Source organism: Papio anubis, chromosome 9 (genome assembly GCF_008728515.1).
Source record: "Papio anubis isolate 15944 chromosome 9, Panubis1.0, whole genome shotgun sequence".
In the NCBI taxonomy this organism is placed as follows: Eukaryota; Metazoa; Chordata; class Mammalia; order Primates; family Cercopithecidae; genus Papio; species Papio anubis.
This window is the reverse complement of record NC_044984.1, coordinates 71,365,422-71,389,214: the sequence shown is the minus strand read 5'-3', so window position 1 is coordinate 71,389,214 and position 23,793 is coordinate 71,365,422. Positions and strand designations below refer to the sequence as shown.

The 23,793-nt window shown below is 38.3% G+C and overlaps 1 protein-coding gene and 2 long non-coding RNA genes across 7 annotated transcripts in view; 1 reads left to right on the top strand and 2 right to left on the bottom strand.

The window, feature by feature from the left end:
- Positions 1-23,793, bottom strand: part of LOC116268897 — a 73,688-nt gene that overhangs the window by 27,879 nt on the left and 22,016 nt on the right. The window lies entirely within an intron of this gene.
- Positions 1-23,793, top strand: part of E2F7 (E2F transcription factor 7) — a 42,792-nt gene that overhangs the window by 9,906 nt on the left and 9,093 nt on the right. For all 5 annotated transcript variants that reach the window (XM_009181248.2, XM_009181247.3, XM_003906810.4 and 2 more), the window contains exons 4-9: positions 4,955-5,123; positions 9,334-9,624; positions 10,877-11,035; positions 12,477-12,611; positions 22,381-22,566; positions 23,295-23,367. In XM_009181248.2, the coding sequence (XP_009179512.1) occupies positions 4,955-5,123; positions 9,334-9,624; positions 10,877-11,035; positions 12,477-12,611; positions 22,381-22,566; positions 23,295-23,367 (1,013 nt within the window). The remainder of the gene's footprint in view (positions 1-4,954; positions 5,124-9,333; positions 9,625-10,876; positions 11,036-12,476; positions 12,612-22,380; positions 22,567-23,294; positions 23,368-23,793) is intronic.
- LOC103875863 lies at positions 10,056-12,402 on the bottom strand. Its single transcript, XR_634841.4, has 2 exons — positions 12,282-12,402; positions 10,056-10,879 (listed from the first exon to the last, which is right to left on the bottom strand). It is a non-coding gene; the product is annotated as an uncharacterized LOC103875863 (long non-coding RNA).

Genomic DNA, 23,793 nt, shown 5'->3' with positions numbered 1-23,793 from the left:
CTCATTCTATCTTATTTTTCATAATGAATGCTTTCTTTTCTGTATGATAGTCCCTGGACGAGGGCTCATTTTAAAATGATAAATGATATTTAATCATTTTTATTTAATGAAGGAATTTAGATTATTTAAATGCTACTGTGAATTTTAATTTTGCCCAGATTTTAGGGATAATATTAATGTAAATAGTTTTTATTTAGGAAATTCCATTATTATATATGTTCAGTTAGTTTGGGGCTCTATTGACGTTAAGCCATCTTTAAGTCACCTGTTCTGTGGGGAACCAGTGCTGTGGAATAAGCAGCATGTCTATACTTTGTTTAAAAAAAAAAAAGTCAATTATTTTCACTTCCCATCAAGCTTTTTCCTAGACTTTCTAAGAAAAGTTCTGCAGATTTCAGTATTCTTAGCCATTTTTCTCTTTTTGGCGGATTTTTCAAGCTATAAAAATTGCCAAAATGAAGTAATTGGGAAGAGAGAAAAAAGATGTCTTGAATTACAACTTGAAATTCATAGAACAAAATGAATTTAATCTGTTCTATATATTGCAGTGGTAGATTAGTGCTAGTAGTAAGAGATTCTTTCACGTAACTAAATACAAATCACACAGTAGTTCCTACGTGCTTGAAGCCAGAGGAATTTCACAATTCCTTTTTTTAAGTCTGGGCTGTTCTTTGGCTTCCTGTTTAATATTTGATGTGCAACACCCAAGGAGCTGGTTTCTAAGGCCTTGGGTTCAAATCACTAGCTGGGTGAGTGGGGGATGTCACTCAGGATCTCTGCATCTCAGTTTACTCACCTGTAAAATGAGGGTCGTGGTACCTGTCCTGGTTTTATTGGGGTTCTAAAAACTAAATAAGATTAAATATGCCTTTTGTTGTCAAAGGCATATAAGTATTAGATTTTTTGTAATTTTTTTTGACAAAAATATAGCAAAGTGAAAATCAGCCAGTGGGAATTGTTAGTGACCTCTTTCACAAGGTAACATTGTTGATCTCTTACTTTGGTAGAACTAGTTGTTCTACCAAACACGCCCCTAAAACAATTAAAATTTTGGTTTCTACCCAGGCTTTATAGAGAGATTTTAGCTGATCAGTCACTAGAAATGTTCACCACCTGTAGGAAGTAAATGCCTAAAATTTTGGTGGATTTAAAACTGACTTTCTTTTAAAATTTAGGGCTTTAATATCTTTCAGCAGTGTTTCACAATTTTTGGTATAGAGGTGTTATACATCTTTTGTCAGGTTTCTCTCTAGGTTTCCAAATTTTTTGATGCCATTGCAAATTGTATTTTTTTTTTTTTTAGTTTCAATTACCAATAGTTTGTTTCTAGTATATACAAATACAATTGATTTGTGTGTGTGTATGTGTATTGATCTTGTATCCAGAAAACTTATTATACTGATGCTTTTAATGTCTGATTTATTAGATCAAAGTCAAGTGTTTTAAGTAGTTTTTTTTTTTTTCCTTTTTCTAACTTTTATTTTAAGTTCATTGGGTACATGTGCAGGTTTGTTACATGGGTAAATTGCACTTTACGAGTGTTTGGTGTACAGATAATTTGGTCACCCAGGTAATCATCATAATATCCAATAGGTAGTTTTTCAATCCTCACCCTCCTCTCACCTTCTACCCTCAAATAGGCCCTGGTGTCTATTGTGTTCCCTTCTTTCTGTCTCGGGGTACTCAATGTTAAAACAGACTTTTAATATCTTTTTAAAACTAGTCTTTATTACCTTTTGATAGACTATTTGATCATCTAAAATACACTTATCCTTTGCAGTACCTTTAACACCATGAATCTACCTCTCAGCCCAAAAATGGGTACAATGTAATTAATTTACATCTCTCTCCCCAACAGAGTAACCACTCTTCTGAATTTGTATGTATAGTCTTAGGGGACTTGCTTTTGTCAATCAACATACATCCTTAAGTTTTTGCATGTAGCTGTAGTTCTTTCATTGCTGTATGATAATCCACTGCATGACTACACCACAATTTATTCATTCTCCTGTTTGTAGCTATTTGCAGTTTAGGGCTAATACAGACTATGCTATGATATTCGTTCTTGTTTATGTCTCCTGGTGTACATACACAACAGTTTCCCTTGGATAGTGGTTCTCAAAGGGTCATCTGGGGACCTCAGTGTCCACAGACAGTTTTCAGAGAGTGAGGAGGTCAAAACTCTTTTCGTAATTATACAAAGACCTTTGCCATTTGAACTCTCATTCTTTCCCAAGTATACACTGGAGTCTTCCAGGAAGTACATGATGTGGATATTGCAACAGACTGACTACAAAAGGCAAACACAAGAATCAGTTCTCTTCTATTAATCCAGAAACTAAAGAGATTTGAAAAATAACATTTAAAATACCCCTTTCTCACAAAACATTTTAACTGCCTCATGCCTCAATTTTAATTTCTAACATGGTAACTATCAATAGATAACCCACATAAACAAAAAGCCCTGTGGAGTCCTCAGTAATTTTTAAGAACATAAAGGGGTCCTGTGAGCAAAATGTTTGAGAACTACTGTTTTGGGTACATACCTACTGGTGGAGGTGCTAGGTCATTAGATATGCACACGTTCACAAGATAATGCCAAATTGCTTCCCAAAGTACTATTTGCCTCCCCCCGGAAATAAATAAAGTTTTAGTCATCTATATCCTCTCTGACACTTGAAATTGTCTAATTTAGTAATTTCTGCTAATCTCATAATTATACAATGTATATCTTTTTGTGATATTCATTGGCTTTTCTTTGATTACTCATGAGATTAAGCTTCTTTCCACATGTTTACTGGCCATCATGTTTTTTGCTCCTCTGTGAAATGCCTGTTTGTGTTCTTGGCCAATTTTAATTGTTTTTTTTTTTTTTTTGGTTGTTGTTGTATGGATTTGTAGGAGTTGATTATATAATGATACTAAACCTATATTATATGTGTTATGTATCTGTTCTTTCAGTTCGGTAATTGTCTTTTCCCTTTATGTTATTTCTTGATGGACAAAAGTTCTTAAGTTTAATATAGTTCATTTTTTCCTTTTAAGGGTAATGTTTTTTGTGTCTGAAGAAGCTCTTCCCTATTCCAAGGTTAGAAAAATATTCTCCTTCATTTTCTTCATTTAAAATTTGCTTTACATGTTGAAATCCTTGATCCATTTAGAATTGCTTTTTGTGTATGGTGTGAGTCAAGAATACAACTTTGTTTTTCTATACGTATCATCAGTTGTCCCTGCACCATTTATTCAGGAGATCTTTCTCTTCCCCTCAGCTCGCAGTGCAACTGCATTCATATCAAAATTCCATTTACATGTGTGTCTGTTTCTGGACTCTTCCTATTCCATTGTCCATCCCTGCCCTAATACCCTATTGTAATAAGCACTGATAATCAGGTAAAACAGGACCCTCAGCTTATTTTTCTTCAGAGTCTGTGGGCTACTCTGGGCTGTTCTTCCATGTGTATTTCAGATTGGATTTTATTGAGATTGCATTTAATCTAGAGATTAAGAATTAACCTCCTTAAGATACTGAGTTTTCTTATCTATGAAGACAATGTATTTCACTAAATTTTAAGTATTCTTTAAAATCTAAGTTTTAGGATTTTATACAAATAGATTTTTGTTAGATTTAAATCTAAAATCCTTATCATTTTTGTTGCTATCATAAATGATGTCTTTTCAATGTATTTGCTGTTACTGTTGTATAGGAATGCAGCTGATTTTTAAAAACATAGTATCTTGTATTCAACTACCCTGCTAAATTCTCTTACTATTTTTAATGATTTGTCTGAAATTCTTTTGAGTTTTTGTGTGAATAGTGGCATATTCTGCAGAAGGAAAGTAGCTGATTCCTTTCCAGTCCCTGTGCCTCAGTTTCTTTTTGTTGTCCTCATGCATTGACTAGGGTCTTCAATATGATATAGAAGAGAAAGTGATAATGGGCATCCGTATTGTTTCCTGACTTTAAGGGAACACGTCCAAGGTTTTACAAATAGATGTTTTCATGAATACCCTTCATTGAAGAAGTTCTCTGTTATTCCTAGTTTTTTTTATTATTGTTATTATTATACTTTAAGTTCTAGGGTACATGTGCACAGCGTGCAGGTTTGTTACATATGTATACATGTGCCATGTTAGTGTGCTGCACCCATTAACTTGTCATTTACATTAGGTGTATCTCCTAATGCTATCCCTCCCCCCTCCCCCCACCCCACGACAGGCCCCGGTGTGTTATTCCTAGTTTTTTAAAGGTGTTTTTGAAAATCATGAATGACTGTTAAATTTATCAAATGTTTTTTCTGAATCTATAGAAATGATTATATGACTTTTCTCTTGAATCTGTTTGTCGAAAAGCCTTTTACTTTCTTGGGGCTTGAATGGAGCCCCTTTCAAATGTGGGTTAAGGAGACAGGATGAGTTTAATGTATTTACAAATAAAAGGATAAGGAAGAATATGATTAGACTGCCTTCGTTCACTTTCATCAACCTTTGGTCAATTGTAAAATCTAAAGCAGTTTGGTGACAGAATGCAGACCAGTGCATCTGAAACTTCCACGTCAAATAAAAATCACCTAGAATCTTATGAAAAGGCAGATTCTGATATAGCTGATGCCTGAGCTTCTACATCTCATAAGCTCTTGGTGATGCTGATTCCACAGGCCCAGCGAGCGCACTAGTAGCTAGACTGTAGCAACCTGTAAATGACTCGCATTTTTCATTTGTCAAGCTTTTCACTAATAGACTCAGCCTCAAATTATAAAGGAGAAAAAAAAAATCAGTCCAAAGAAGACAATAGATAAAACATTCAGGGAATTAGATTAGGAAATGTATTTTAACCAGAATCTAGGATGGTGTGGATTGAGATGTCCCCCCAGTTTGCCAGTACTGGCCATTGCCATTTCTCCATTAGGATGTTAACTGTGACATCTTCCCCCTCCCTTCTATCTGCCCTCTGTAGCTTGATGTTGTTGGGGACAGTGCTGTGGACGAATTTGAAAAGCAAAGGCCAAGCAGAAAACAGAAAAGTTTAGGACTCCTGTGCCAGAAGTTTCTAGCTCGCTATCCAAGTTATCCCTTGTCAACTGAGAAAACTACCATCTCCCTAGATGAAGTTGCTGTCAGTCTTGGTATGTATCATCAGATTACCTGGAGGCCTGTCTCCAGTTACAGTGGGAAACTGGTTTCCTTGGGCAGGCTGAAGGTTGAGGTAGTGTGGGCCCCTCAATTGGGTGAAGACAGAGGAATAGGCAGAGCTTCCTTTGTCATTGTCAAATTTGTTTTCATTATACACAGAATTTCAGGGAGCCTCCAGGACCAAATGAGAATGCAGTCTCTTTTAACCTTAAAATATATTTTTATAATAGAGTTTCATTACAAATTAGTATCTCATATTTTAAATTCATCCTACTTCAGACAGATGCAAAACTATTTAGAAATAGCCTGCTTTTTATTTTTAATAATGCTTCCAGGAGTTCAGAACTGGTGTGATTTCAACTTTGTAAAGCAAGATTTGAGAGCAAGAGCATTATGTTTAAAGCCCTATACGATGATTGGCACAGCAAGTGGGTCAAACTAGGAAAAGGTCGTTTGGACATAACTCAAACAACTAAATCTTATAACAAAGAAGAATCCGTGTGTTCACGTGCATGAGTGTATGATGTGAGATGGGTGTATGTGTTGGAAATATGTATACACCTGCTTCAGAATAGAGACCCCTAGTGGACATTGCAGTTAGTTCCAGAATGAATGTGTTGTTGACAATCGTTAAGTAAGCAGAAATCACAATGACTTGAAGGTGTCAGGGTGTCCCCTTAAAAATAGGAAGGTTTTACATACACACAAAAAAAGAAAAAGTTCGGAAGAAATCAGCTAAATAAATGATAGATTATAATTTTTAGTTTGTTTCTTAGTTCTATTTCCTCCATATCCTAGAGAAATGTGCCCAAGTAGAGAAACGTCAACTTGAATTATTCAAGCTGAAAGCTAAATAGATTTGGTTGTTGGAAACTGAGAAGAAGAGATAGTGGGTTATGATAAGAAGACCATGGGCTGGGCTTTGGGTCACATGGGGCTAGATTTGAAGCCCAGCTTTCTAATTTACAGGCTGTAAGAGCTTTAAAAAGTGAATTAACCTTTTTTTTTTTTTTTGGTCTATAACTTAGAGACTGCAGCACCTACCTTGCAGAGACATAGCAAAGTTAGGGATAATGTCAGTAACATGCCAAAGTCAATGGCTGGTATGGAGAGCTCTTATTATGTGGAACAGTTTCTACTCAGCTCTTCCTAGAATGTCGATACCTTAGCTGCCTTGTCCATCTCTATAGGAAGAGGAAGTAGAGTGCTATGGTTTGGGGGCCGATTTGGAGCCCAGAAGTGTAATATAGTATTCTAGGATTGGGGGCAATTAATCAAAAAAGGGAAAGTGAGCCAACTGAGCATCAAAAAATGGGGTCCCTTGCTGGCCCTGGGGTGTATCAGTTGCATTCACATGGCATTTCTAATGGGAGGGTGTATGGAATGTTATACTCTCTCAACAAGATGTGTTAACATATGAAAACAGACTGGAATAAAGAAGCAGGCAGTTTTGGGCAAGGGACTATTGACTGCTCCTGCCAGCATCTTCCAGTAGGCATGGTGAAGAGCCAGTTGAGGGCTTTTGGGTCCAGGGTCCTAGAAACTAGTCTTACAGTAATGAAGGTAAAATGACAGATTGTCTGATACCCTTCTCATTGGGGTTCATGAAGCCTACTTCCTCCATGTACCCAACTTCCATTAAGGAGTCTTGCACTGGTGTCCCTGCAGAAGACAAAGGATTAGATGTTTGAGGGCTGTGTTGCATCCCAGAGAGGACAGAAACGTGGACTCCTACTTTCGTATGACTGCAGATGGTTGTGCACACCCCATGTTATGGCTGCCTGGAGCAGAACTCTAGAGATTTTTACAACAGCTTCCCAGTGCCTCCTGATCACCCAGACCTGCTAAACAAGCATGCCATCTTTTCATGTGACATCATAAAATGGGGTCCCTTGCTGGAAGCTATTTCACTGCCGACTATCTTTTGGGGTTGAGTCTGAACTCTGTGCCACATCCCAGGTTACAGACTGCAAGACTGTATTTTACTGAGGATGTGCAGAGCATTCAAATTGCATTGTTTTCCAGATTCCAGTGCTATGTAGATTTGACACTGGATATCATGGGTAACAGTTTAGAGAACTGGGAGTGACTTAATAGCACAGCCTAGGAAACTATTTTTCTGGACTGAGAATTCTTAGTAAGTCCCACCAGCAACTAAGGGAAGCATAGCAAAAATTAGTAAATCCTTGACCATATAACTAATGCCATGATTGGGGTTAATAGAATGACTTCAATACAAAAGAAAAAGAAGACTGAATGCAGGGAAAACCGTTCTGACAGAGCAAGCCCCCAGAGTAATCTACGGGTCTTGAGACCTGTGAAATGGAACTTTTTAGTGCACCAGCCAGTGGATGGTTAAGCTCAGTTCAGATGAAAGAGGTAAGGGACTGTGCAGACAGGCAGCTGTCATGTTGGTTTTCACCAAAAGCACCTACTAAGCAGCCACTATGCATCCTGAGAATCATCTGGATGGTCAGAAACTTCTTTTATTTTCCCTTCTTGGGATGTCTAGCCACTAGATGGAGACTTAACAGCTTGTCGTCAGATATCAACTAACAAAACAGCCAGGCATATGGCTGGCCCTGGGGTGTCAGTTGCGGTCACATGACATTTATAATGGGAAGGTTTATATAATGTTATGCTGTAAACAAGATGTGTTAATACATGAAAACAGACTGGAATAAAGAAGCAGGCAGTTCTGGACAAGGGGCTGCTGCCTGCTCCTGCCAGCACCTTCCAGCAGGCATCTGGCACCGAAGCCTGAGCTTGTGAGGGTAATAAGCCTTTCAGGGTCATGAGCTGAAACGTTCTGATTGACTGTGAAATGCTTCTTCATGCATGTGATAGAACTTCCTCTCAGCTCTGGAGTTCTCATTGTAATTTGGTATATTTCTCATGTTAAATTTTTGAAGGGCCAACAGCTACATTCAGAGTCTGCCCTGATTATATAACAGCTCCTGGCAAATGAAAGAAGGCATCTTTGTAGCTGGGCTGGTTTTCTGCAAGATGCCTGGAGGCTTTTGCTATAGGCCCAAGGGCCTGTTAGATAACAGAATGAATCACAGACATGAGATTTAAAAAATCTGTTTCTACTATGACCTCTCATGCTAGCAGGGATTTTAGGTATAACCAATGTCATGCCAAAAGTAATGACAAAAGTATTTATTTAAAATTAACACCTACTGGGGACTCTACAGTTACAGTTAGATTTCATCCTCATTATTATATAAGATAAATACAAAAACACAAAAAGGTTAAGTAACTTCCCAGGATCACTCAGCTACTAAGGGATTTATCAGGGATTCAAATGTAGGCAGTCTGACCCCAGAGCCCCCCACCTTAACCACTATAAGTATTTTTGCTAGGTGTAATGGACAGCTTATAATCCTAGCTGCCTTGGGAGTGTTGGAAAAGTGAGTAGTGAGCTGCCGAGCCTCGTGGTCAGCTTGTACTGGAGTCTCTGTGCTTCACTTTTGGGCTGTTTGCCAGGTTATGGTGAATGAGAACACAGAGAATTGTCAATAGCCATGATGAACAAAAGGAGACTCCCATGTTGTTCCAACCCCAGCTCTGGCTTCCTTCAGCAATATGAGAAGGGCATTCAAGCCCTTGACACCTGCATTTCCAGTTCAAAATAGAAAACATAATATATGCATCCATTTTCCTTACTGGTCCATTGAGAGCGTTATCAAGGTAATATTTTTATATCATTGGAACTTCATGAAAGGATAGATAGTATTGTCTAATGGGGAAGTGTCAGTTATTGGACACAGTTGATTTTATAGTCTGCAAAATTAGGAGTACAAGTCACAGTCAACCATCCATTCATCAAGTGTCCATTAGGCACACTGTTACGTGTATTGCTCAGACCACCAATTTCAGCATGCTGAAATGTTTGTGTGGTTTGCCTGACAGGTCTAAAGAGCAGTTGCTGTACTGTTTATGTCAGACAGATGGAAATGTCACCATCTCTAGATAGATGTTTTATCTTAGATCTGTTTAAGGGTTGGGTCTCAAGACAGAAAAAGAAAAATAATTTCTATTGGTTGCATCCTTACAGGTTGAATTTCTTGAGCATCCAGGCAGTGGGCATTATATTGGGGATCAGACAAAGTAGTTCACAGACATAGTCCAGGCCCTCAAGAAACTTCTCTTCAAAAATGTTTGTCTGCATGATGTCCATCGGCCTCTGTTTTTAAACAGGTGTGGAAAGGAGACGCATCTATGACATTGTAAATGTGCTGGAATCGCTGCATCTAGTCAGCCGGGTGGCTAAGAATCAGTATGGCTGGCATGGACGGCACAGCCTGCCAAAAACCCTGAGGAACCTCCAGAGACTAGGAGAGGAGCAGAAATATGAAGAGCAGATGGCCTACCTCCAACAGAAAGAGCTGGACCTGATGGATTATAAATTTGGAGAACGTAGAAAAGATGGCGATCCAGATTCCCAGGAACAACAGTTATTGGATTTCTCCGAACCCGACTATCCCTCTTGTGAGTCCATTGTAACTTCATGAGTAATGGCAGAGAAAGAGTGAGTGATGGTCTTTTCTGCAGAGATTCACTGCTCAGATGGGAAGTGCCAGGTTGACAAACCTGGAGGGAGATGTCCTCTTATTCTCTTCACTGGAGAAAGGAAAGCAGATGACTCCCCAACTGGACTGTCCACTTGACCTCATTTAAACAAACCTGGCCGATGGCAGTTCACTCGAATTTGGCCTGTTGGGAGAATAGATCGCTAGCAGTACTCCCATTTTTAGACTGGCAGCCCCATGCTGCTTCTTTTTGTGCAACTGTAAGATTTACATCGAAAAAGTTATATTTTCAAAGAGTTTTATCTAATTATATACTGAAGTAGACTTAGACTACTTAGAAAAGAACTCCATTCGCAGAAAATGTTGATAAGAAAGACAGACAACGTCTGCTTTCATTTGGTGCAGAATTTTTATTTACATCGGCGGCATTCTTCCTTCCCAATTCATATTTAGCCTATTCTTGTTTTAGCCATTGATCTTCATCCCTGTTGTTAAGATGACAAAGTACAAGTATCACGTCTCACTTGCAAATATAAGAAATGGAAAGAAAGGTGGGCCTGGTTTTCATTAGATTCACTGCCTCATGCCTTTTAGTTCCACCCCATGAGCCAGTACTTATCTTAATAACCAGAGAAGACAGCCATCTGTCAGGGATGGTTTGCCTGCCATCCACAGGAGCACATATCTAATCTGTCTTCTGTTTCTATATAGTTCATTTATTCACATATTTCTGAAAAGAAGTGGAAGAGGCGGGCATCTACTATGTTTAGGGTATAGTCTAGATATTGCAGGCACAGAGAAATAAAAATGGAGTAGCAATTTGCCTTTGAGAGGAGACTTGATGTTCTAAAAACAATTCTACATTCCTACCCTATCTTTTTATCATTCTACGTTAATCTTTCCAAGAAGTTGCCTCGGTAAAACTACCGTATGGATTCTATTGTAGGAAGTATAAGTATAAAGCATTGAGTGGTTTAAAATATGCATCTCAGAGTTTATGCCTACTGTAGAGTAATTTTACGAGCCACAAGAAAATCGGCCTCATTTCTTCCTGAGCTGACTTCTGCAATGTGTGTCCAGTAAGCTTCTGCCTGTGACAAGGGTGATCGTTCCATCTGCTGATAGGGCTAGATCATTTTGGGAAGCTGCAAGTATAGTCTTTCTTGTAGAAAATCATGTGCTTTGATGCTTTTGTTTCATTCCTTGTGTAGCATCTGCAAACAGTAGAAAAGACAAGTCTCTGAGAATTATGAGCCAGAAGTTTGTCATGCTGTTCCTCGTCTCCAAAACCAAGATTGTCACTCTGGATGTGGCTGCCAAAATACTGATAGAAGAAAGCCAAGATGCCCCGGACCATAGTAAATTTAAAAGTAAGAATCTTCACCTACATCAACTTACTAGTACAAAAAGGGTGGGATTTCATGTGTTGATATTTTCTCCTTCCAAGATTAAAAATACATATATTGTTTTTGACATATGTACTCCTTTCCTGCATTCATCAAGGTTTTTGGTGCTGTGAGAGGTAAGTTAGTCACCTACTAGAATTCAGCTTAAAGTTCTGTCAGTGCCTTTTTCTTGATGGTTTCAGTAGAGTGAAAAAACAGAACACTATCCTGAGAACTCCGGTTAGGGAGGGTGTGAATTATTTTGCATTTCTCTTTAGTAATGCTGCATCCAAGACAGAATGTCTGAGTTTTCTTTCCCCTTTTTTCCCCACCCCCTGCATACTCTTCTGAAGGGTGGAGATGAAAATTGTCTACAGGTAAGAACCAGAAGAATGCCCAGGGTAAGGGTGGTGGGACATGGACAGGGAGAGAGTTTCCAAGCATCACACCCAGTGCATCCTCCTTTTCTGTCCGGCTTGGATACTGAGCCAAATGCCCTGGGCTGCTGGTAGCCTGTAAGCCCCAGGAAACCATGAGCTGCAACACTCTCTAGCTATTTTTTGTTTCCAGCTGAAATTACAGTCACCCTGTGGGTGAAGTGGCTAGATAAAATCAGGATTGGGAAGAAGAAAGCTGCATCTGGGGTGAATGCTTACTATTTCTAGATGATAATTCAAACTTCTTTGCTTGATCTTAACACCGAGGTCAAGTGGGTTTCCTACCTGTAAATCCATTTCTTGAATAGAAAATACTCTGTGGTCATTATCCTGCCTGTTTCATGTGCTACCACCCCTGCTAAGTATTTCCTCTACTTTGTACATATTTAAGTGTTTCTCCCAAAACCACTTAAGATTCAGGTGAGGCCCATCCAACCGCTTCTCACTGGGTGGCTGGAATGCTACGATTTCAGGTGAGGAGCTGCCTGTCTTTAGCACAGTTGTACTGTTGACCTTGAGCATCCTGTGTGCCCAGGAGTGCAACCTGGCAGGAAGCTCTGGGGAATCTTTGTCATTTTCACAGATCAGCTGCCTGGTGGAGCTGGCACCACAGTCTCCTGCTGGGAGAAACTCAGGGCATGCTTTTGACGTGCCATGTCAGAATTACATTCACTAAGCCTTTAATTACAGCCCATTCCCTCCCTTGCTGTTTTTGCAATCACAGTGCTCCCTGTGTGTCGCCAGGTGCCTCTTGTAAGAGGTGTGAAGTTGTGGAAATGTAAGGACACACTGACCTTCCCTTAGCCTTCAGATACTGCAGGTACATAAATCCTGGGTGATTTTATAACAGAGCCACTGGTCTCCTCATCCCAGCTTGCTGCTTTCCACCCGAGGTTTATATGGCAGCTGAGAAAAGTTACCTGTCACATAAACTAAACTGTTATGGTGTCACAGGCAGCATGATCATAATCATGTTTTATATCTTCAAGCAAAGGTACGACGCCTCTATGACATAGCCAATGTTCTGACCAGCTTGGCTCTGATAAAGAAAGTGCACGTAACAGAAGAGCGAGGCCGTAAACCAGCCTTCAAGTGGATCGGGCCTGTAGACTTCAGCTCAAATGGTAAGGTGGCGTGGTTTTGCTAGCAGGCTGTTTTATTTCCAATTCTCAGTTCCTTTTTCAGGTCTCACATCTACTACACAGTGAGACTGATCTTTTCCCATGTCACATACAAAATAGACATGTGACTCCACTCTTGGAACGGTTAACATTAGCCTACAAATTGTGCGTGCTGGTTTGCCCACACATAGTAGGAAAAGAAATACTGAGCGTTTATAACGTGGGAGTATCTCTACTAATTTACAGCTCTTTAACTGTTTAAATTTTGTTCTGAAGCTTTTTCCTGAAAGTTTGGGACTGAGAATTAAAAATGACACCTCTTTTGAACTTCAGTTGTTGCTACATTAGCAGAATAAAACGTGGTTTCTCTTTGAAATTCTACATAATGTAAAAATTATGAGTAAAAATCACATCAATTACTATCACAAAACTAATAGGTGGTAAGATTGCATCTAAATATAGTATGAATGTAATGGACTTTTTTTATTTAAAAGGTTATAAATATAATTTTACAAAACAGGAGTCAAAGAGGATATTATCTTCTACTTATTTCATGGGTAATATATGAGCAATCAGGGACTAGATCCAACTGCACCAGCTATTTTACATACAGCTGTACTGCCTGGGAAGAAGCCATTAAAGTCATTTTTAAATTACCCTTCCAATTTTGGTGTTAGTGGTATAAATGTGAGCCACTTAACCCAGGCTTATAACTATATAGCTCTCCACCTCACTTGTAGCACATTATTCACTTAGGATCTAGATGAAACCACTTAAAATCAAGTATAACAAATTCAACCCAGTGCATACACACTGAGTGTGGACTGTGTGCCAGTGACTATACTAAGGGCCCTGAGAGATTGAAGATGTGGGTGACACAGTCCCTACCTGCATGAAGCATACAACTTTGCCATTTTCTCCTTTCTGCCTCTGGTTTCTCCCGTTCTTTTCACCTGTGAAGCCCTCTTCTTTTTAACATGAAAATATTCTCAACCTTCAAGATCTGGCTCAAATGTCAACTCCTCTGTGAAGTTTTCCCTGATAGCCCAGAGCAGAGTGTCTCATCTGAATGACTGCAATTGAGTATTGTGCGGTTTGTGCTGGATGAGGTTGATACGATGGTGTCGTCCCTGCCCTACACATTTGAGACCAGACATCATCTTTATTCATCCTTGATTACCCCATAGTATCCAGAGCAGTGCCTTACTCACTTTACTTGGTTAATGAGCTTCTATAATTAGGCATATAGTTAGCACACATTTGAAAGTTAGGAGAGCAATTACACTCTAGATGGGGTGGTACTGGCTCTATAGGCATTCAGAGAGGATACAAGTTAAGTTCTGATGGGCTGTTAGGTTTTGGAAGGATGAAGAGAACATGGGATAAAAAATAATGAGATACAGTGTTACAGTGTGATCACTGGGGACTGCATTTTTGGAAGGCCTCAAAAATTAAGGCAAGAAATTTGGACTAGATGTGATAGACAGAATTAACCAAGAGTCTTCGGACAATGATTAAAAGAGAGGAAGGACTCAAAGGTGGTCGTACCATTGAAGAAAATTAGATAGCTGGGCTGGGCACAGTGGCTCACACCTGTAATCCCAGCACTTCAGGAGGCCAAGGCGGGTGGATCACCTGAGGTCAGGAGTTCGAGATGAGCCTGACCAATATGAACCCGGGAGGTGGAGGTTGCAGTGAGCCGAGATCGCGCCATTGCACTCCAGCCTGGGCAACAAGAGCAAAACCCCATCTCAAAAAAAAAAAAAAAAAAAAAAAGAAAGAAAAAGAAAGTAAGATAGCTGGAAGATGAGCAGCTGTTGAGAAGTCGAGAAGTTCATGTATTTGCACCACGGGACAGAACGGGGAGAACTCTCTGATTTGACATGAGAGAAAGACTTTGGAGGCAGGTTAGGAAAATCAAATTGAACGTATTTCCTCTGCCCTCCAGAAACCTGCTCTTTCTGTATTCCCTAGTTTCATTACTGATAACATCAAGTTTCCTTTGATTCCTGAGCCATTCTCCTTCATCCCTTGGCTAGCCATTTCTCACAAATTTTATAAATGTTTTCCTCCTCCTCTTTCCTACCAGCATGGCACACTGTATTATGAATGGTGTTTTCTTTTTAACAGCTTTATCGAGATATCATTGATATGTAATAAATGGCAGGAAGTTAAAGTTACAATTTGATAAGTTTTTCATATGTATGTACCTGTGAAATCATCAAGATAATTAACATATCCATTACCTTCAAAAGCCTCCTCCTGCCCCCTTTGTAATTCCTCCCTCCTGGTCCCCACTCCCATCCCCAGGCAACCACTGACCTGCTTTCTGTCACTTGGATTTGTTTGTATTTTCTATAATTTTGTTGTAAGTGAATCATGTATAGCCAATCTTCATTATTCACAGATTTCATATTCGCGAATCTGTCTACTTACTAAAATTAACTTGTAACTCCAAAGTCAGTACTCAGGGTGTTTCCACAGTCAGTTGTGGTCATGCACAGCTTGGTAAAGAATTTGGGTCTCCCAATGCACATGTTCCCAGATGAATCAGGCAGTACTCTGCCTTCTTGTTCCAGCTCTCATACCATAAGCCAGCATTCTGTTTGCAGTCTTTTTAGTGCCACTTGTTCACATTTTTGTGCTTTTTGGCTCCCAAGTATTGCTGTCTAGTGTTTCTTAACACAAGAAAGCTGCATTGTGCCTTACGGAGAATATACATGTGTTAGATAAGCTTTGATCAGGTATGAGTTATAGTACTATCGGCCAAGTTCAATGTTAATAAATCAACAAATATTAAACAGATTTCTTTAAAAAGAAACACACATAAACAAGGTCATATATTGATCAGCTAATGAAAATGTTGTAACCAGAGGCTCACAGGAACCTAATCCTTTATGTCCCCTAGAAGCAATGGGTCAGTATTTGCTAATTCGGTGTTTGCAGTGACTTTATAGAACATAACTACTGTGAATAATGAGAATCAACTATAACTATACTCTTTTGATCAGGCTCCTTTCACTCAGCAGAATTATTTTGAGATTTATACATATTGTAGCATGTATCAGTAATTTATTTTTATTGCTGAAGAGGCTATTATATATAAAGCTCCTGTGATTATTTATGTACATGTCTTTGTATGGGCATATGTTTTCATTTCTCTTGCGTAAATACCTAGGAATGGAAAGGCTGCAACGTATAGTAGGTGGATGTTTGAAATTTTTGAGAAACTTCCAAACTGTTTTCCAAAGCAGTTATAACATTTTACTACCAACAGTATATGAGAGTTCTAGTTCAACCATATCTTGCCAAAACTTGATATGGTCAGTCTTTTTAATTTTAGCCATCCTGATAGGTGTGTAGTGGTATCTCATTTTGGTTTTAATTTGCATTTCTCTAGTGATTAATGATGTTAAACATCTGTTTTGCCATCTGTTTATCTTCCTTAGTGAAGGGTGTGCTCAGATCTTTTGCCCATTTGTTGCTATTGGGTTGTCTGCTTTCTTATTATTGAATTGTGAGAGTTGTATATATATTCTGCATACAAGTCTTTTATCAGGTATATGATTTCCAAATACTTCCCCTCCATCTGTGGCTTTGTCTTTTCATTTTCTTACCAGTGTCTTTTGAAAGTCAGAAGATCTTAATCTTCAGGAATTCCACTAATATATTAATTTTTATTGTTTTTCTTTAGTGGGTCATGTTTTCAGTTTTTAGGTAAGAAATCTTTGCCTAACACGAGATCACACATGTGGTGTGAGTTATGGATCAATGGGGTGCTTTTCTGTGAGGATGGGAGGTTACATATTGATATCCAGTTGTACCCAGACCATTTGTTGAAAATATTATCCTTTCTCTACTAAATGTCTTTTGTGCCTTTATTAAAAATAAATTGACCACATATATGTATGGTAATGTTTCTGGACTCTCCATACTGCTGCACTGATCTGTTTGTCTATTTGCTGTCATGCTAATACCTCTTAAAAGGAGTTGGGAAATAGTCAGTCCTCTTCAGTTTTCTGGAAGAGTTTGTGTAGAATTGTTATTATTTTTTCCTTAAATGTTTGGAAGAATTTATCAGTGAAGAATTGATAAATAAAGAATTTTTCAGTGAAGCCATTTGGGTCTGGTTTTTATCTGTAGTTAAAAACTTTCTATGTGAGAAGGTTTTTAACTACAGATTACATTTTTTGAATAGCTATAGAGCTATTCAGATTATCTCTTTATAGCTCCTTTGAGTTCAATTTGTTCTTATTGTAGTTTATTAAGGTAGAAGCTGAAATAATTAATTTGAGACCTTTCTTCTCTTCCAATAAGCATTTAGTACTATAAATTTTCCTCTCAGTACTGCTTTAGCTGTATCTAACAAATGTCGATATATGTGTTTTCATTGTCTTCCAATTCAAAATACTTTCTGTTTTCCCTTTTGATGTCTTCTTTGGCCCACAAATTATTCAGACACGTGTCATATAGTTTCTAAATATTCTGGGATTTTCCAAACGTCTTTTTCTTACGGATTTCTAATTTCATTTCATGTAACCAGAGAATATACTTTGTATAACTTGAATCTTTTAAATTTATTGAGACTTGTTTTGTGGTACAGACACAGTCCATCTTGGTAAATATACACAAATATACAGAGTATATATTCTGTTGTTGTTTGGTAGAATGTTCTATAAATGTCCAGTTCTTTTATATTCTTACTGATTTTATGTTTACTTGTTCTAGCCATTATTGATAGACGGATATTGAAATCTTTGATTATAGTTGCAGATTTGTAAAGTTTTGTGGAATGGATTTTGAGGCTCTTTCATGAACTCTGTCTGCATAAATATTTAGGATCACTATGTCTTCTTGATGAACTGACCCTGTTATCATTATAAAATTACCCTCTATTCCCGGAGATAATTCTTTGCTCTGGAATCTACTTTGTCTCATAGTGATATAGTCACTTCAGCTTTCTTTTTATTAGTTAGCGTTATATATATTATCCTTTTATTTAAATAATTTCTGTCTCTATTTAATGTGAGTGTCTGGTGGGCAGTATACATAGTTGAATTCTTTTTCATCTAATCTGACAGTTTATGCTTTTCAATTGGGTTATTTAGGCCATTTACACTTAATGTGATTCTTGATCTTGAATTTTAATCTGTCATCTTGCTATTTGTCCTATTTGCTTATTTTTCCTCTTTTTCTTTCTTTTGGATTTATTAAGTATTTTTTATGCTTCCATTTTATCTCCTTTGTTGATTTCTTGGCTATAATTCTTTGTTGTGTTAATGGTTGCTTTAAGGTTTATAGTGTACATTTTTAATTTGTCACAGTCTACTTTCAAGTGATAGTATACTACATGTATTGTACAAGAATCTTACAATAACTTGCTTTCATTCCTCTCTGCCTGGCCTTTGTGCTGTTGCTGTCAAACATTTTACTGCTACATATGTTACAAACCCCATAGTGTGTTACTGGGGATTTTTTGTTTGTTTTTTTGGTAGAGACAGGGTTTCACTATGTTGCCCAGGCTGGTCTCGAACTCCTGAGCTCAAGTGATCCACCCACCTCAGCCTCCCAAAGTGTTGGGATTAGGGGTGTGAACTACCACGCCTGATCTACAGTTAATTACCTTTTAAAGAAATTTTAATAAGAAAATTTCCTAACCCTAACCCATGTTGTTACCATTTCCAGTGCTTGTCATTTTTTTGTAAATGTAGGTTTCCATCTAATATCATTTTTTTTCTGCTTGATGAACTTTAACATTTCTTTTAGTGCAAGTCTGCCAATGATGAATTCTTCTAGCTGTTGTATGTCTGAGAATGTCTTTATTGTGCCCTTGCTTTTGAAAAACGTTTTTGCTGGGTAAAAAATTCTAGGTTGACGCCAGGCACCATTGCTCATGCCTGTAGTCCCCACTACTCAGGAGGAAGGAGGTGGGAGGATTGTTTGAGCCCAGGAGTTCAAGTCCAGCCTAGACAATACAGTAAGGCCCCTGTATCAAATAAATAAAAGAATTTGAGGTTGAAGTTTTTTTTTCCTTTAGTTCCTTTTTTTTTTTTTTTTTTTTTTAGTGATGAATTCTGAGATTTAATGCACCTACCACTGGGGCAGTGTACACTGTACTCAATATGTAGTCTTTTATCCCTCACCCTCTCCCAATCTTTCCCACACAAGTCCCCAAAGTCCAAGTTATCATTCTTAGGCCTTTGCATCATCATAGTTTAGCTCCCACTTATATGTGAGAACATACAATATTTGGTTTTCCATTCATGAGTTACTTCACTTAGAATAATGGCCTCTAGCTCCAGCCAAGTTGCTACAAAAGACATTATTTCATTCCTTTTCGTGGCTGAGTAGTATTCCATGGTGTATACATACCACATTTTCTTTTTTTTTTTTTTTTTTTCTTTCTTTTTTTTTTTTTTTTTAATTTATTTATTATTATTATACTTTAAGTTGTAGGGTACATGTGCATAACATGCAGGTTTGTTACATATGTATACTTGTGCCATGTTAGTCTGCTGCACCCATCAACTCGTCATTTACATCAGGTATAACTCCCAATGCAATCCCTCCCCCCTCCCCCCTCCCCATGATAGGCCCCGGTGTGTGATGTTCCCCTTCCTGAGTCCAAGTGATCTCGTTGTTCAGTTCCCACCTATGAGTGAGAACATGCGGTGTTTGGTTTTCTGTTCTTGTGATAGTTTGCTAAGAATGATGGTTTCCAGCTGCATCCATGTCCCTACAAAGGACGCAAACTCATCCTTTTTTATGGCTGCATAGTATTCCATGGTGTATATGTGCCACATTTTCTTAATCCAATCTGTCACTGATGGACATTTGGGTTGATTCCAAGTCTTTGCTATTGTGAATAGTGCTGCAATAAACATACGTGTGCATGTGTCTTTATAGCAGCATAATTTATAATCCTTTGGGTATATCCCCAGTAATGGGATGGCTGGGTCATATGGTACATCTAGTTCTAGATCCTTGAGGAATCGCCATACTGTTTTCCATAATGGTTGAACTAGTTTACAATCCCACCAACAGTGTAAAAGTGTTCCTATTTCTCCACATCCTCTCCAGCACCTGTTGTTTCCTGACTTTTTAATGATCGCCATTCTAACTGGTGTGAGATGGTATCTCATTGTGGTTTTGATTTGCATTTCTCTGATGGCCAGTGATGATGAGCATTTTTTCATATGTCTGTTGGCTGTATGAATGTCCTCTTTTGAGAAATGTCTGTTCATTTTTTTTAGAGACAAGGTCTCACTCTGTCACCCAAACTGGAGTGCAGTGGCGTGATGGCACGATCATGGCTCACTGCAACCTCAAACTCCTGGGCTCAAGCGATCATCCCACCTCAGCCACCCAAAGTGCTAGGATTACAGGTGTGAGCCCACACACTCAGCCCTTTAGTTCTTTAAAGAAGTTGCTCCACTGTTTTCTAGCCTGCATAGTTTCTGGCAAGAAATCAACCATCATCCTGTTCTTTATATGTTAATGTGTCATTTTTCCCTGGTTGCTTTTAAGTTTCTGTCTATGACTGGTTTTAAGTGATTTGATGATGTATGACTTGGTGTCCTTTTCTTCATGTTTCTTGTACTTAGATTTGTTGAGTTTCTTGGATCTTTGGGTTTAAAGTTTTCATCAAATTTGGCTAATTTTCAGCCATTACTTAATCAAATATTTTTCCTGTCCCCTCATCTGCTGTTTTTACAGATTCCACTTATGCTTGCTTTTGGTTACCTAAAGTTGTCCCATGGTTTGCTGATTCTTTGTTCATTTCTTTTTTCTAGTGTTTCATTTTTGTACATTTTCTATTGCTATGTCTTTAAGTTCTCTATTTATTTCTACACTTTCTAATCTGCCATTAATTGTATACACTGTATTTTTCATCCCCACCATTGTATTTTTTTATCTCTAGAAGTTTGATTTGAGCTTTTACATTTTTGATGTCTCTAAGACAACATATCCAGTCTTTCCTCTAGTGACTTGAATTTATGGTATGCAATACTAATACATGTTTTAGTGTGCTGGTCTACTTCCTATCATCTGCTTCACTTCTGGGTCCATTTCAATTGATTTTTCTCCTCATTGTGGGTCATATTTTCAGTTGTGTACCAGACACTGATAATTATACATTATTAGGTGCTAGACATTTCTGTATTCCTAAAAATGTTCTTAGCTTTGTTCTGGGATGTGGTGAAGTTACATGGAAACAGTGATCCTTTTGGGTGTTGCTTTTAAGTTTGGCTCAGTAAAACTCTATGAGCTTCTAGTCTTTAGTACGTTTTCCGCCTTATTAGGGCAACACCTTTTTTAGTACTCTAACCAATGCCTCCTGAATTAGGAGGTTTTTCTACTGTAGCTATTGGCAACAGTCACTTTTCCCAGTCCTCTATGAGCTGCAGACATTGTTCCCTCTAGTACTTTCTAATGGTTCTTTCCCCGGCCTTGGGTATCTTTCTCACATGCATCAGTACTCCGCTGAATGTTCAGTTTGGACCTTTGCAAATCCCCAGCATTCTCTTTCTGTATAGCTGTCCTCTCCAGCATTCTGCCCTGCAAACCCTAGCTGCCTTGACTTTCCAGGACTCCCAGCTCTATCCTCAACTTAGGGGGACCTCCAGTCTCTGTCTAGGTCCCTCTCCCTACATCCCAACCTAGAAACATTCTCCAGGCAGTAAGCTAAAATCATCGTAGAACTCACCCTATTTGATTCCTGTCTCATAGAGATCACTGGCCTACATGTCCTGATGCCCAAATGTGTTGAGAGCCGCAGTTTTATGCATTATGTCCAATATTTTGTTACAGGAAGGAGGCAAATGTGGCCCCTATTACTGACTTGACCTGTTTTCTTTTTGATTTTGTAATTTCTTATTTTTCTAATTGGGCTTTTGTTCTAAGAAAAAGAAAACTGTAAAGATTACTTTTTGTTGTTATTTTCATTTCAAAGTTTAATTAATGTGAAATGCATGTTTTAGAAAATGTAAGTCTAGCTGAGCCTTTCAGTTTATTAAATCAATTCTCTAACTAAAATGTGCAAGCTTTGAGCTTAGAAAAAAATTAGCACAAATGAATAAGGTAGAGATGACCATCTGTACAACATGGATAGCTGCCTGAGTCTGTATAGAAAGTTCTATCTTAACCCCACATACACTCCGTTAAACACAAACAGTGTCTCCAGGGCCTAACCTTCTGTAATCTCACTGTTCTGCAGCATTTCAACCATGAGGTTTCTGCTGACCTTATTCCTTTGGTCACATAGTAACTGAGCCTCCTACTGCATAAGAAAGAAATAATAAAGCATAACAGAAAATAGAGATTCTCTTATTCATTGCTGTAGATCTATGGCATAGGAAGCTGATCTCAGTTAATCTTGAAAGTGAATCTCAAAATATTCATTTTGGGATGAGCATTGTCGGGCTTTCCTTTGATACTCTCTGCCCAAATAGAGCATCTAAAATGTGAGGCTCATTCTAATTCGGGTTGAAGAACATCTTGCTCTACTTCTGTTGCAGTTCAGATAATTTTAGAATATACATGGATTCAATCTCATTTTATAGTCATCCACTAACTTAAAAAAAAAAAAAGTACATTGAAAGAAATTGGGGTTTGAGACAAGGCTCATAAAATTCCTTTGATTGTCTTAGTTTTTGATTTATAGGGTAGTAGCTCCATTACAATTATAGGTTCAAAGCCATCTCTTAAATAGACGAAAATTATCCTGAATTACAGCTGTATAACAACACTACCAATTCTCTCATTTATGTAGATGAAGAACTGGTGGATGTTTCTGCATCTGTCTTACCAGAATTGAAAAGAGAAACATATGGCCAGATTCAAGTCTGTGCAAAACAGAAGCTGGCTCGCCATGGTTCTTTCAACACAGTTCAGGCTTCTGAGAGGATCCAGAGAAAGGTGAACTCAGAACCCAGCAGCCCGTACAGAGAAGAACAAGGTATCTGCCCTTGCATAATCTATGGAGTCCATCAGTTGCCATGTAGCTGTAGCCCATGCCAGTGCAGCACCCATGTGCTGGCGCTTCCAAACAAACTGACTCTCTCAGTGTTTTTTCCAGTGGTCTACTTTTTACTTAGCTAAAGTGAAGCAATTATTGGAGGCAAAGGAGATGCTGATATCACAGTCTATGAACATGACCCCTTGCCTAAAATTGATCCTAGTCACCTTGTAGACCAATTGGTTTGGCATAGTTGGCCTGTTTGATGTATCTCAGAAACTCGTTAGACTTACCAAGCAATGCTTGTTTTGAATACTTTTTTTTTTTTTCTTTTTGAGAGAAAGGTCACCCTGTCACCCAGGCTGGAGTACAGTGGCATGATCACAGCTCACTGCAGCCTTGACCTCTCAGACTCAAAACAGTCCTCCCACCTCAGCCTCCCAAGTAGCTGGGCCCACAGGCATGCATCACCATGCCTGGCTAATTTTTTATTTTTTTGTAGAGATGGGGTCTCCCTGGGTTGCCCACGCTTATTTTGAATTCTTGATGAGACCTGAATTCACCATGAACAGTTAGCTTCTGAAAATTTCTTTTTGAAGCAAAACCATAACAGTTTTGAGTAATCTCTGAGCTGAGAATAATGAATTCTCAGCTATATAATTCTCAGTATATAGTTGGTATGTATAAGTCTCTTGCTATATTTGTTAAGCCTTCATCTTCCTTTTCAGGATCAGGTGGCTACTCTTTAGAAATTGGAAGCCTGGCAGCTGTCTACAGACAGAAAATAGAAGACAATTCACAGTAAGTAGTCTATAAAAGCTCAGAGTGTATTCTTTTCTATCTCCTAGTGTTAACTTTGACTAAATTGCAATGCCAACTATCAAAAGAAAAAATTTAGGTCAGCCGTTTATTTGTTAGGAATTGGTAAGTTTTCCCTTTGTGCCCTACACTGTGCAGGAACTAGCATCAGGGACACCAAAGTATGAAAAATGGATACTGTAAGCTATGATGGCTTCTAGGAAACAGATAAAAAGACCAACACTGAAAAGAGACAATTCATAATTAACATGACCCTGAGAAATGATGTATCAGAGTTCCATGAATCACTTCATCATTATCATAGTTGGTTTTGCCACTACCTACCAGGTACCGTTCCAGGAGCCTTAGTGTATATTGACTCATCTGATCATAAGAGCAATCCTTTGAGGTTTTACAGAGAGCTATTAC